We start from the raw sequence: 14,367 nt of genomic DNA, 5'->3' as shown, positions 1-14,367 counted from the left end.
AAAAAAAAACAGGCTTACTCAGTTTTGTTTAAACTGCTTTTGCAAAACTTGGGCTAGTTTGGAATTTTTCTGAAATATTAGGCTAGTTTTTGTCTAGATTTTTTTATGTGTTCATATCAAGTCCTTTTCTAAATACTTTAGCTTTATAGGTTTTAAGCTAGACTAACTTAAATTTTTGAGTGTCTAGTTCAAATTGTTTTTGTTTTAATTTGTTTTAAACTCAAGCTAATTCATGCTAGCCTGATATATTTCAAGACAGTTTTTAGTCACTTAAGCAGACATCACTTGGCAACCATGTGATAATCACACATGTGAATTTATTTTCACAGCTGTTGTAGAATAGAGTATCTTAAATTTTATAATTGAATCTGAAGTAGTTAGAATATATTTTTTCACTCCATTTAATTAAGCTTATCTTTAAGTATTTATGACACATTTTGTTATTTAAACAAATATTTTATGTAGTAAATTGCAATAGTTCCTTCCTCAGGAAAAATTAAACAAGCTTGTTTGTTATCATAATTAGTACTTACTTCAAAATTTTGTAAACTTAAAGTATATGCATGCATTTAAAATTCCCATAGACTTTGTGTATAGTACATATAAAATGAACAACAATTTTAAAGAAATAAAAACCAGCAAACATTATTCAACCAGACACTATATGTAGTTTAGTTTTAACACTTGATAATTGTTGATTTTATTTATACAGACATTGTATGTATTGTAATGTCACAAGTGATTGCCAGGGCCATTTATGATAATTTTGCTGAAGAAAGTGATGAATTGGAATTTAGCAAAGGTAAAGAAAAGTATTTGTAACTTTTTTAGAAATACACGTTGTATAAGTAAATTAAAAACCTTAAAAAAATATATATAAAAAAAAAGTTATATTTTATTTTCAAGAAGACAGTATCAGAATTGTTGAAAAAGACTTTTAAAGTATTTTATTTTAGGTGATTAAATAAGTATATTGCTGCTATAAGGAAAATAAATCATTGATATAAAATTTAATATGTTCATGCAGGAGACATAGTAAATGTTATTGAAAAAGATCATGACGGTTGCGAAGGATGGTGGATGTGCGAGTTTGAAGGAAGGAGAGGAATCGCACCTGGAAACAGACTAGAAATTATTGAAGTTGAAGAAGAAGATAACTTTGATACTTACGATGTTCCCAGGTTTTTTGTACATCAATCTATATATTCTATTAAATAATTTATTAAATATTTTCTCAAACTGCTTGTAGTAATTAATTATATCTCTTAAAGTTTAACGGCTTGTTTTCATACTTGTGATATTCCAAGTTTCTGGTTTTAATTATAAAGATTACTTTATGTAATGCACACATATAACAACGTACACTATATTATTAATTTGAATTTTATGAATTAGTTTCCTTTATGTGCTTTTGTTCTAAAATCTAGAAAGTTGAGTTATAGATATTTTACTATAATTATGTGCTTACTTGATACTTCTGTAACTAAGTATGAACTTTGAGTTTTCTGTCATTGTTGATAAACATTGAATAAATTGAAAAAATGATTAATTATTAATTATTGGTTATTTAAATTATTAAGATTCTAACGTAGAAAATTTGGTATGTTAAGTATAATTATTTTTTACGTTTTATTCATTTAACATCATTGGTACTAATCATTTAACACTTGTATTATTCAAAACCGTTCTGTAGATATTTTTGACAAGATAGATAATTAAGATATGATCTAACATATATTTTATGTTCATGACATCATTCTATATTTGCATTTTATCAGATCCCGCCAGAAGCTTCTAGCAAAGATAATGGGCGAAGAGGAGGAATACGACGTTCCGAGGAGCATCCCTGGCACCTCAACAAACAATCTCACCATGGGTAGTTACCCTTCTGATATAAGGAGTGTGCACGATCTCAGCTCAGAGATGGACACCTACGACATTCCAAGGTAAGTTTTGTATAAAAAAGCTTTGAATTACTTGATTTTTTATTAGTTTATATTGTTGTGCTACTTTTGGATATACTTATGATGAAAGCATTTAATTTTTATAGAGTAATAGCACTCCAAGGTTGTATGAAAGTATTATAAGTGTGATTAAGTTTAGAATGTATTGATTTTACAGATTTATACTTATGGTAAAGATTTGTTTAGTTTTTGACTTTTTTGTAGTGAAATTTCGAGGTACATTAATTATATTTAATTTTTTTAGAACTCTAGATATATAACAGCAATCTAACTAACTGAATGCTGAATTCTTATTTAAATGTCATACATTTTAAGTTTTTTCTTCAACACTCGTTTTTTCACTTACCAGCAAACTATACTGCATATCTACGTTTTGTCACCTCATCAGCTGTAGACCTGAGGTGAAACTTTGGTGTGAAAATATTCAAAATGATTTTTACTATACAAGCTTTATTTTAATTAATTACAGTTGATAATATGTGCTGACCGTCTTTATGTATTGTAGCAAAACCTCTTATATGCATATATTTTATAAAACTATTCAAAACATAAATTTAAATGTTTGTTAACAAAAGATCTTAGTGCAACAAGTTTATTGTAATATATAATAAAAACAAATTATACAGTACTTATTTTATTATACCGACATATGTTTCTGTGTTTTAACGGACAAACCCACTTCAACTGGGTTATGAATGAAAGAACTCAAGTTGTTTTTATTTTAATTTACAAAGTTATTCTCAACAGGGCGAGCAACTTCAGCCTGCTGAAGGAGGAGGACGTGTACGACACTCCCCGCTCCTTCGCCGGTTCCAAGACGGACTGCTTGGAGGAGGAGCAGGTATACAACACGCCCAAGAGCTTGCTGCAGAGCTACGACCCGATACGGGTGGACGATGTTGACGCCGTGTACGACGTGCCCATGAACAGGTCCAATGCGGATCAGGAAGCTCTCTACGACGTCCCCGCCAACAGGAAGGTTAATATAAAGTTTTGATTAACATGCATAACTTACTATTGTAATATTTATTGCTGTAGTTTTTATAAAGTTTTTCATAGATCCAGTTATGCATTAGTCTTCTGCTTTAAATATAACTTAAAATATAATTATATTATAAAATGTAAGAGTTTAGTGTTCTACATATTACATTTCAGCAAACAGAAAAGTTTATTAAGTTTAAAATTAGTTAAGTTGTGCATACCAATTTTCCTCATAGTTACGTTATTTTTTTGTTTCAAAATTTAACAGCTGGATAGAGAGTATTAAATAAAATTCATATTATGCAATAATTATGAATGTTATACTATCAAAATCCACCCAGTCAAAATCAACCCGCGTTCAAAATCCACCCGAATTTTTTTACATTTTCTTTATTATTAATTTATTTAATATATTTTTTGCATTTTTTTGTTTATTTTTTATTTATTTTTTATTTATTTTTCACTATCGCTGTTACCCCTAACCCTTACTCTCGATCAGTTAGAGGTTCTCAAATTTGACTGGATGGATTTTGATCGATTGGATTTTTAACGTGTCACATTATAATAACTTAAGTAATTTCATAAAATTTTTTTTATTCAGGTGTTTTTTTTTTTGAAGTTTAACAACATCTTAAACTGAAATTAAACTTTTGAGGTTGCAATAACACACGTTGTTCTTAAGGTATAAACTATCGTTTAATTTAATATTGAAGGTCAAATCGACGGACATGCTTGATATGAGCCAGGACATATACGACGTGCCTAGGTCCCTGCTAAACAACAACAGCATCGCCAACTCCTCGCCCCAACTGGACGAGGCTGAAGACGTTGTATACGATGTTCCAATGTCATCAAGAATGCAGAATTACAACACTACTTCAAGGTTAATGTTGCGGATAATAAGTTTAATTAAAAATATTCGTAAATAATTTATAGTAACTACTTTTTCATAACTGCACATTTGAGTAACGCTTTGTAATACTTATTATGATACGGATTTTCAAATTTTCTTATTATGATACGGATTAAACTAAACGGAATTTAAAAATTTTAGAACTTTCAAAACTTATTTTTAGCAAGGTACACAGCGGATTTAAAAAACACTTGGTAATAATGGTTACTTTAAAAATTAGAAATAATTATTTTTTATAATTTTTTTTGCTTTTAAATGTAAAAATTATTAACCTTAATTTCATTAAAGGTACACACATGATCGTAGCGGCTTGCACAGCCTCAGAAGAATGAAGAAACAGTTCAACGAGAGCACGAGGAGAAACGACCGACCGAAAGAAATCCCGAGAAAAATTGAAGCGAAAAAGATATCTTTGGCAGCAGACGAACAGGAAATATACGACGTTCCATCTTCCATGATCAAGCCGGCAATCAACGTTCAGAGCGCCACTTTAGATAGACACAACACTTTAGATAGACACAACACTTTAGATAGACACAACACTCTGAACAGCCAGAATACTTTGAATAGTCAGAATACTCTAAGTAGACATAACACTCTGAATAGTCAGAACACCCTGAATAGCCAAGGCAGTCCTTACAATCAAAATGCTGTAACCAGCCAAATCACTGAAGGTAGTCAAGTCACTCTGAACACTCAAAACAGCCAAAACACTTTAAGTACTCAAAATAGCCAAAGCACTGTGAGCAGCAATCAAAATGCTGAGAAGACGCAAGAGGATGACGTTGTTGACGGCCTCATCAGCAACCTGACGATAGGCAGCGACAACGGCAGCAGTCTGACCAACAAGAGCTTGCAACACGTTCATCAGGAACTCAAGAGGAGTTCCGTGGCTTCCAGGTCGTCGATAATAACCGATCTTTCGAACGAGTACACGGCCGAATTAGACCTGACTAGGGACGCAGCGTTGAAAAAGTTGTTGGAGCTGAAGAACAATGTTGAAGAAAGCGTCTCATATTTGTTGACCTTTGTGCATGAGAACTGGCGCAAGGTGGTTTTATTATTAGTTTTAATTATATTTACAATAATAGTAATAACAATATTATACTTAAATTTTTCAAAAAAAAATTGCAACTATGTTTTTCTCAAAAAGGTTTTCAGCGCTTTAAATAAAAATATTATAACTATTGAATCAAAAAACAAAAACTATAGTTTAAATAATACTAACAAATGAAGGTGGAGAATGTAGCTAAGAACATCATCAAGATAAAAAGGGCGTTCAAGAACATCATACCCGAAGTGAAAAGTTTCCTGGAGTTCAGTTTGGGAGCCCACTCCAACTCAATGGCCAAGTTGCCGGATTCCGATGAGAAAAGAGCTCCATTGCATGTTCAGGAAGGATTCAGGAGGTACTTAAAAATAGATTAAAGTTAAGATACGAGTTATTGCTTTTTATTCTCCAAGTATGAAGTTACTATTGTTTCTTGGGCTAGTTTGTATGTCTTAAATTAGGGGTGGGCAACGTACAGCCCGCGGGCCGGACCCGGCCCGCAGAGTGAAAATGACTGGCCCCCAATTGTTTTTTTAAATTTAATGGGATCTAGCCCACAAATGAAAATGACCGGCCCGCAAGCAAAGTGAAAGGCCCGCAAAGGGTCAATATTACAATAAAACTTTTTTTTACTTTTACAAACCAAAATTGTAAGAATTTGACTTTAGAAATTGCTAAAAAATGACTTTATAAATTAATGTGTATTAATAAACACACCATTTTATCCTAATATTTTGTGTTGTTCTAACTTAGTTGGAATATCATTTAGTCAAATTACCCCAAGCAAAGTTTTTTTTAAGTACGATATTTTACATACGTACCTTTTCAATTTCAATGTCAATTCTAGTTATAGGCATTATTTAAACATCTGACACGTCTCAATCTACATCTTAAGTTGACAGACTTAAGAAAGTTTTGTGAATTTTAAAAATTCAAAAAACCGACCGGATCTGGATTTCGACTTAAAATTAGTATCCAGTCGGATTCGGATTTAAAAAGTAATTTTTTGGCTGGATCCGGTAAATCATTAATTCGAAATGCTCCGGCCCGCAAAAGACTTAATTCTTTTCGGATCTGGCCCGTTGGTTGAAAAACGTTGCCCACCCCTACCTTAAATGTTAGGGTTTTAGTATGAAACTTTATACCTTATTCTTTATTAGATTTTAAACATGTTTCTTAGTTTTTATGTGAAACATCAAATCTGCATAGTTAAACTTTTCTAAAAAACATCTTCTTTTCCATAACATTTACTTTTAAACATTACATGAATTCACTTAGTTTTAATTTTAACTAATCACATTTTCTCAGGTACCTCAAACCGCTGCAGGAGGACTTCAAGATGCTGGAGAAGGCGTTGGGAGAATTGGACGAAAACAAGTGGCAGATGAACGACATAATAACGAGCGGTAACAAGGACCATCACCAGGGAGAAATGGACTCTATTGGTTTGTATTATATATTTGTTTGTATTTTAGCTGTGTTTCTCTTCAATTATTTAACTGTACTTAATTGGACGCGATGTTCTTTGATACTAAAAATATTATACAACTTTTAAACCAAAGTTAAGAAAATGGTCAAAAATAATCTTTTGTTTGTTAAGGAAATTTTAGTTTAGTACGTCAATTTTTATGACATTCAAAATTTTAGTGCATAAAAATATTTTATACTGCACAAATCAAATAACTTGTTTAAAATCTCCACATAAAATATCAGTGAAACTTCAAGTACATCGAGTTCCACAGTTTAACGAATCAATCACCACACAGGTTCGTTCGTGATGACTTCGAGGGCGGTGAGCGACGACGTTGGTCAGATGGCGATCTACATTCACACTCACGCGCAGTATTTGTTCCACCATCAAGTAAGCGGTAACAATGAAGACTCCAAGTCGGTTAATAATGAGGTTGCGACTAACGAGAAAGACGAAGAAAATGTCAGGGAGAGGCAGGCGAGGCCGCTGCCCATGATACCCGCCAACAGTGTTGAAACCAATGAGGAGAATGTCGACCCTGAAGAGAACGAATGGCTTGAGGACTACGACTACGTGGCTTTGAACAACGAGATTATCGAAGACCAAGAGTCGGTTGATATGAGCAGCTCAAAGACTTCTATGCACAGGTAAGAGCGCGTAATATTAAAAGCAAATGACATAAAATTTGTTTTATTAACATAACTTTTTTTTACGTAAATACCTATTTGTTATTCAGACAATAACTTATTTTCGTTCAGAAGCTTTAAAATTGTGTATATATATATAAGCACACTATTTAATACAGTTTCAAGAAAAATGCTAAATTTTTACAGGGAGTCGAAACTGAAAGAGCTTGTGTCTTCATCTGAGAGGAGTGTAGAAAGATTCGAGTTGAACGAGGAGTCTGCAACAAGGATCGTGAAGATGGAAATTGATATCGAGGGGTTGATGACCGGGTTGTCGACTTCCATAAGGAACGTTTTTGATCTTGTGGACTGCGGGCTGGCTCAGAAAGACGTCATTGGACTGGTGAATTTTTGTTTTTGTACAGAGAGTATATATTATACTTTTTAAATATACGGCAAGGTAGTAAATATATCAGACCCTTTTAGAGTATATACTTAAAATCTATTTTTTAACCTTTTACGTGGGGATTCATGTAAAATTGATATGTACATAAAAAATATAAAAACAAGTACTTATATAAAACAGTCATCGACTGTTTTTTATCCTGCAATTTTATAAGTACCAATACAGAACAAGTAGTATTGAAAAGCATTGAAATATAACAACAACTTTTAGGTGAAACAAGTGATCTTGTCGGCGCACCAGATAGTCCTCATATGTGAGTGCGTGAAGAGAAAGCTGCAGAACAAAATGGCCATTTCAACCCTGCAAGTACCGTGCCTGAAAATGTGCGACGTTCTGAAGAGGGTGGTCCGGTCCACCAAGGACTTGAGCCTGAGGTGGCCGTGCAAGATGGCCCTGCAGGAACTGGAAGAACGATTGGTTGACATAGCGACGGTTGGGGTTGAGGTCAGGGACGTTCTGTACAGGATTGTCCCTTGAAAACTGTTGCCATGGGGACAATCTGAAAACTGTTGTTAAGTGACACTCATAGTGAATAAGAGTTATGAAGTTATTTTTTTTATATTCCCGTTTTAAAATGACATACGCTATAACTTACCTTGAAAACTTTATGCATGAATTGACTTTTAAATTTATGTAAATTGTAAAGAGGTATACATGCCTTATATACACATGTTATGGAATTGTTAAGATATGCATGTCTTATGTTATGCTGTATTTATTACTTAATTGGTTTAAACATAAACATTTTTTACCTTTCAAATGTATTTCATATGAATTATGCTTGGATTGGTTTGTATGCCTTAGATGTTTGAGTTTCATATATAGCATTATACCTTATTCTCTGTTGAACTTTAATCATGTGTCTTTTTAATTACATCACATTTTTTAGTTTCCATTAAATGAACTTTTCTAAAAACATTCTAATAACAATAATCCATAACATTCAGTTAAAAGCGTAACACCTCCTTTTGTATAGCATTCTTTTTATCTCAACAAGATTTCACACACCTAATGGTTTATCAACAACCTTCATTATGTTTTCACATTTCAAAATAATTGTTCATATATGCTCGTACAAGATAACATACAAACTGTAAAGGTGTTGAGAAACTGTATTTTTCCAAAATTTATGACCCACTGCTACATAATCAGGTGCTTTCGATTATTGTCACTTTTTATTTTCTTTTGTAAACAGATTTCAGTTTTTTCTATCCGAGTACCCATCAGTAACTACTAGAAAGTATGTATTAAAAGTTACGGTTTATTTAAACATGAAAATCTTCTTACCAGTTGTGCACAAACTTAAATAAGTGATAAATAAATACAATAAATGATGCAATGGTTAACAAAAATATTTTGATTTGCACATTCAGGTAATAACACTTTTAACTTTTTCTTTATGAATACTCCAAAATTTTTAGAACATTATCTTAAACTAAGATTACTACTGGATAGTATAATTTCTTCAAAGCTTGCAGACTAATAGGTTATGTTTCTTTTCTATACCATAAAAAGTAAAGTTTTTTATAAACAGTTTTTGTTTCCAACTCCACACTGCTTTATGGCTGATCAATTGCCACTGAATAAAGATAAAACTATCTCAGTAGTATTTATTAAATAAAAACTAACAGGGATTTTATCAGAATACTAACTTAGTTTTTACTAACATTCTCTTAAAATATCTTTGCTTTTAACATTATTTCTTAAATACATTGAGTATAGAAAAGTTCCCAAAAAGTATAATTTTAAATTTTCTTCAAGTAAAGTATGACCATGTTGGTTTTTAAAGTTTTCTTAACAAAACCATTTTTCTTACGTGTACAACTAGTTTAAAATGCACTTGTTAAACCTCAATTTGAGTAACTGCATTATTATGTTAATTTAACAATAAAACTAGTATTAATGCACTTTTTTGAAATATTAAATTATTTTTTATACCTTTAGTATGATTTTTCAAAGTTATTTTGATCAAAAAAAAATTTCTTCATCTGTAAAGTTTGAATTACTTTAAAAATGTTGTTATACTTAATTATTGTGAGTTTTTGATTTCGAATGGTACTATCAATATAAACACAAATTCATTAATAATATTTTTATTTTTACCTATTTAGCATGGTTTGAACTTATTTTGTGTATACAATTAAACTTTTTTTTTTAATTTTAACTGCCAATAAGGCTGGAATCAGATACGTGTTTGTCTAATTGAATTTCTTGACGTTTACAGTTTTTTTTATTGTTCACAGCAAACTAAATGAAGTATCAGTTTTATAAAATATTTTCTAACGCATAGTTTATTCATTATTTTAAAAACTTGATTTACTTTAAAATACCGTCCTGTTTAACCACTGAGTAAATATTGAATTTCGTATTAATAGTGTTTAAAAAAAAGTGTTTAAATTAATTACATAACTTGCATTTATCCAATTAATTTCTAATAAAGTGTGTTGTTTTTATCCAGTTTTGTTTTTCAGTTTTTATCTATATATAAATTAGCAAAATAAAAATGTCTAACGACCATCAAACTAACGTTTTGAAGAAGTTGCTGAAAATTCCCACCAAGCAGGACAGTGGTAATTTAATTGTTATATAAGTATATAAAATTACTAAATATTAGAACAAGTAGTTTTGTATAAATATATTTGAATTCCAAGGTACAGTAGGTAACAACATTTAAAAAAAGTCAATAACCAACATAACCGTCTGTAAAAGTTTGAGAATTTAAGAAAAAAAAACTTTTGATCAATTCTATTACTTAGATTTAGCATTATATCTACTGAATTTATAAATTTTATGACTATCAGTTTTTGTGCACTTGAACAAAACAACTTATTTGTTTTGTACAAGTTAAATATTATCTGAAAAGTATTAAAAAAACAGAAGAATCTACTTCAAGTCAACGAAATGGATTGATTGACAACGAATTAGAAAGTCTTCAACCCAGTGAGCCTGTTAGTTAAAACTACGTTTAAATTTTGTCACAAAAATCACTTGAATATTTTATTTTGACCATGTTTCTGCAAGTCCGTAAGTGTAAATAAGATATTCTTTTAACAACTTGATTGGGCATTAGTTAGTTACAAAGAGTTTTAATTTTATATTAAAACGTTTTAATGTGTACATTCATGCATATAGTAATTTTTTATCTGTCTAATTCACTGTCGTCTGATGAACTACCCTATTTCATAGGATATGAAACAATAAAAAATAAATAATTTTTATAAATAAACCAACTTATATTACTAAATAAAACTTTAAAGCTTTTGAGTAATGACTGTTTTAAATTATTAAATAGTAATTAGGTTTTATATATTTTTGCACATTTTACTTAATCTTGTAATAGCAAATTACTTAATTAAAAAAGAAACTTATTAGGTGCAAGCATCAGTTATACAAGTTCGACAGTCTTTTGTATTTTAAAATTATATAAGTATTTAAATAATTATTTATCTATATCATGCGAACATTGTATAGAAATAAATTCCGATCTATCAGGTACAAACAAGCCTCACTTTATTTCAATTAAATATTTAACTTATATTATCATTTAAATTTATCATTTTCATTAATTGTTCTGGTTATATTTAACTTTTAATTTACCAGCAACTCACTTGGTATATGTTCAAAAGATTTTATTTAACATACTTTGTTTTGTTTTCTTCCAACAACAGACACCTGGATATTATTTCAGTAACTTTTTGGAAGATCGCCTCTGTGACCAAGTTGATGAAGTTGGTTAAGTTATTCTTCAAGCTTACTGTTTAACAAGGCTTTTATTAAATACTTGGAATAATGTATTATATAAAATACATGAAAAATTTTTTTTTAAATGTATTTAGTCAAACAAACACTAGTTCAAATGCCACGATTGTTTTACAATATTAAAACTTTGAAACTTATGTAGTATAGCTGCAAGCAAAACGAGTCTTTGATTAAGAGCTTGGAATTATAAACTCACCGTAATTGACATTTAGCCTTGTACTTTTAAAAATTACATTAGAACAAAATACTATTTAAACGATAAAAAAATACAACACTTTTTTCTATACTATTTAATAACCACAGGCTTATGGAAGCTTGCGTTTGAACGACCTTCACACAAACGGTTTCAGTGATGTTCTTCAAGACGATGAAGACCGTCAAGTTATGTTAGTTTAATTTTTTTAATATATTTTTAATAAGTTATTCCAAAGTTTTTCATTAAAAGCTTGACATGCTACAAAACTAAATGTTTTTAAGTGTAGCATGTTTTAAGATGTAATATTTAAGCAAAAGTTTGCAGTAACTTCGATTTTTTAAAGACTAAATTAATTAGTTGTTATTTGCACACAATAAATTTTGTATCCATACTTAAAAGCTTTATTTTATTAACATAATAAAATAAAGTATTTTTTATAAGGTCAAATCGTCTAAAATCTAAACCTTGTAAGACTAAACTTTCAATATAAATACTGTGTCTTCATAATACTTTTTATACTACTTTTACATATTTAGATATAAATAAAGATTCTGTATATTAGCATCACAAAATAAATACTTTTATGGCGTCACAGTTTTGCAAATACTTAAAAAATAGGTAAACTCGTTTACAATAATTAAAAAAAACATTAAACATTAAAATATCAATTTTCTAACTCTTACTAGTCTTTATCATGATCTATACAGTTTCACATTTTAACAGTGAAAATAAAGTTTATAATTGTTATCATTACGAAATAAATGTTATTATGACGTCACAGCGACCTGTGCAAGCACGAGGACAGCGAGTGCATAAAGCTCGACAAAAGAGAAATTGTTCTGAAGACGATTCCGAAAAGTCAGTTGCCAGACGACACCATGGCTAGCAGCAAGGTTGGATATTGAAATTAATTGTTTTTGTAAAAGTATGTTTTTTTATAAGTTTGATTTTAATTTAGTATTTAGTAATAAACATGTCAGTATAGTACCATGGCTAGCAGCAAGGTTGGATATTGAAATTAATTGTTTTTTATAAAAACGTGTTTAATTCAATGTTAATCTTATATATGAGATAAATTAAGCTTTAAAATATTTATTTTGGACGGACATAACAATTCATTGTTATTTGTGAAGACAGGTTTTATTTTTTTGTTTCACTTAATATTTATTTAATATTGAAAAATAAATTAGCATGTGTTTAATGTTGGTACGTAAATATATATTGTTGTTGTATGTACAGTAAGAATATTATAGTTTTAAGTATCTCAAATCTTCCCTTGGTTGTGTGTTGTTCTTCGTGATTTTTGTTGTCTTTATCAAAATCGTTTTAAATAAAAAAGTTTATTTTTTAACAAAAAAATCTACAAATTTATAAGTATTCATAATTTTGCCTAAAGTACTTTCAAATTCTTCTTTAGTAGAAAATTAGAACTAACTGCCTACTGAAGAAGAATTTGAAAGTACTTTAGGCAATATAACGAATTTTTATAAATTTGTAGATTTTTTTGTTAAATAAAAAAACTTTTTTATTTAAAACGATTGTTGTATGTAGAGATATGTTTTGTTAATTTTGTTAACTCAATGTTGATTTAGTAATTAAAAAAAGCCAGTTAATGCACGAGCATTGAGGTTTTAAAAAGTTGAATCGTTAAGTGTAAAATTACGTTAAATATGGTTAAAAGCTACCTGTATCAAGAATCAGGCATTTGCATGTAAAATTTATTAAGCAATAAACGGTAATTTACCAAGTGTTTAATGTAAAACAATTAAATACATATTTAACAACGGTTCTCACACATGCTTTAATAAACACATGTGTTTCATTTATAGTTAATTTTAATGTAACAACTAATGATTTTTTAATTGAAAATTAACTAGCGTAGTGTAAAATAAGTTTCTATCTGCAAAATTATGTTGATTTTTGGAAAAGCACATCCGTGCTAACTTCAAACCTACGCAAATCAACATCGGCTTGTTTTCATATCAAGTTTTAGTGCTTCACAGAAAAAAAAAACCTTGTTTAAACTCTACAATCCAACATGCGATTTTCTGCGAGCACATTAAAACTTTCAAGTTGAATCAGAAATATAAATAATTCAAAGTTAATTCAGCAAGTATTTTTTTGCAGATAATGACAAAGAGCGTAGTGAGCTGCAAATACGATGCAGAGTACCACCCCGGACAAGTAATCGCAAAAACGAAGAACTTGTTCGCTTGGGGCATAAGTTTGTTGTTTTATAATACTAAATATCAGTATAAGTGATAGAAATAAAAAAAATATAGAAATAAACAAACTTTATAAACTCAAAACTTAGTAATTTTAATTGTTTTCCACACATATTATTTTCACGCAGAATTGTTTAAAAAACACCATTATATACTTTTTATATATAAACGTCATTTAAACACCAATAGCTGTTTTGTTTGTTGTCTGTAGACTTACAAAACAAAACATTGCAAGCATTAAGGGCATAGGGGGGGGGGGTCCACCTTGATTTTTACAAGTAGATCTTATTTTATAGAGTTTTATCTGAGCTATCAGACATTTTTAACCGCTTAAAACAATTCAAAGTATTATTTAAGATATGAGCAATCAAAGTCGGTGACCTCAATAGGTTCCTAATAGAAGGCACAAACTAAAAATGCGAAAAAAGACCATTTTACTAAAAATATATCTCCTCCTTAATTTTTTAAGCAAATTTCTTCAAATTTTCACAGAAAGTGTATTATTAAATATTAAAGAGATTGAATGCAGAAATTTTTTTAATTTTGAAAAATAAATTTTTATTGAAAAAAAACCACTTATTTTTTTGTTTTTTTTATCTAAATTATTATTTTTAACATTTTCAAAATTTTAACATTCAAAGTCTTCTAAATTACAAAAGGAACGTTTCCTGAAAGTTTGAGGTCTCTAGCTCAAAAAATGAAGGAGGAGATAGGC

General features: G+C 29.7%; 2 protein-coding genes across 3 annotated transcripts in view; both read left to right on the top strand.

Annotated features, from left to right (window-relative positions):
- The first annotated feature begins 716 nt into the window (after window positions 1–716).
- LOC145849721 (uncharacterized) lies at window positions 717–9,943 on the top strand. Its single transcript, XM_082954753.1, has 11 exons — window positions 717–802; window positions 1,028–1,181; window positions 1,779–1,946; window positions 2,712–2,943; window positions 3,659–3,828; window positions 4,147–4,909; window positions 5,095–5,267; window positions 6,218–6,354; window positions 6,676–7,027; window positions 7,214–7,409; window positions 7,683–9,943. The coding sequence occupies exons 1-11, from the start codon at window positions 730–732 to the stop codon at window positions 7,947–7,949; spliced, it is 2,685 nt and encodes an 894-aa protein (XP_082810879.1). The 5' UTR covers window positions 717–729; the 3' UTR covers window positions 7,950–9,943.
- The window catches only part of LOC145849719 (uncharacterized), a 23,880-nt gene continuing 19,454 nt past the window's right edge, over window positions 9,942–14,367 (top strand). For both annotated transcript variants that reach the window (XM_082954752.1, XM_082954751.1), the window contains exons 1-5: window positions 9,942–10,042; window positions 10,350–10,420; window positions 11,535–11,617; window positions 12,209–12,320; window positions 13,555–13,651. In XM_082954752.1, the coding sequence (XP_082810878.1) occupies window positions 9,976–10,042; window positions 10,350–10,420; window positions 11,535–11,617; window positions 12,209–12,320; window positions 13,555–13,651 (430 nt within the window). In that variant the 5' untranslated portion in view covers window positions 9,942–9,975. The remainder of the gene's footprint in view (window positions 10,043–10,349; window positions 10,421–11,534; window positions 11,618–12,208; window positions 12,321–13,554; window positions 13,652–14,367) is intronic.

This window comes from Thalia democratica, chromosome 2, assembly GCF_965202585.1.
Source record: "Thalia democratica chromosome 2, ktThaDemo2.hap1.1, whole genome shotgun sequence".
Taxonomy (NCBI): domain Eukaryota; kingdom Metazoa; phylum Chordata; class Thaliacea; order Salpida; family Salpidae; genus Thalia; species Thalia democratica.
The sequence above is the reverse complement of the archived record's forward strand: the minus strand, read 5'-3'. Positions and strand labels throughout refer to the sequence as shown.

Excerpts from the sequence above, each read along its gene's own strand:
- LOC145849721 (XM_082954753.1), top strand. The coding sequence starts at position 730 with ATGTCACAAGTGATTGCCAGGGCCATTTATGATAATTTTGCTGAAGAA. Across the intron at positions 1,182-1,778 it reads GATACTTACGATGTTCCCAG|ATCCCGCCAGAAGCTTCTAG; the intron begins GTTTTTTGTACA and ends GCATTTTATCAG. Across the intron at positions 7,410-7,682 it reads AGAAAGACGTCATTGGACTG|GTGAAACAAGTGATCTTGTC; the intron begins GTGAATTTTTGT and ends AACAACTTTTAG.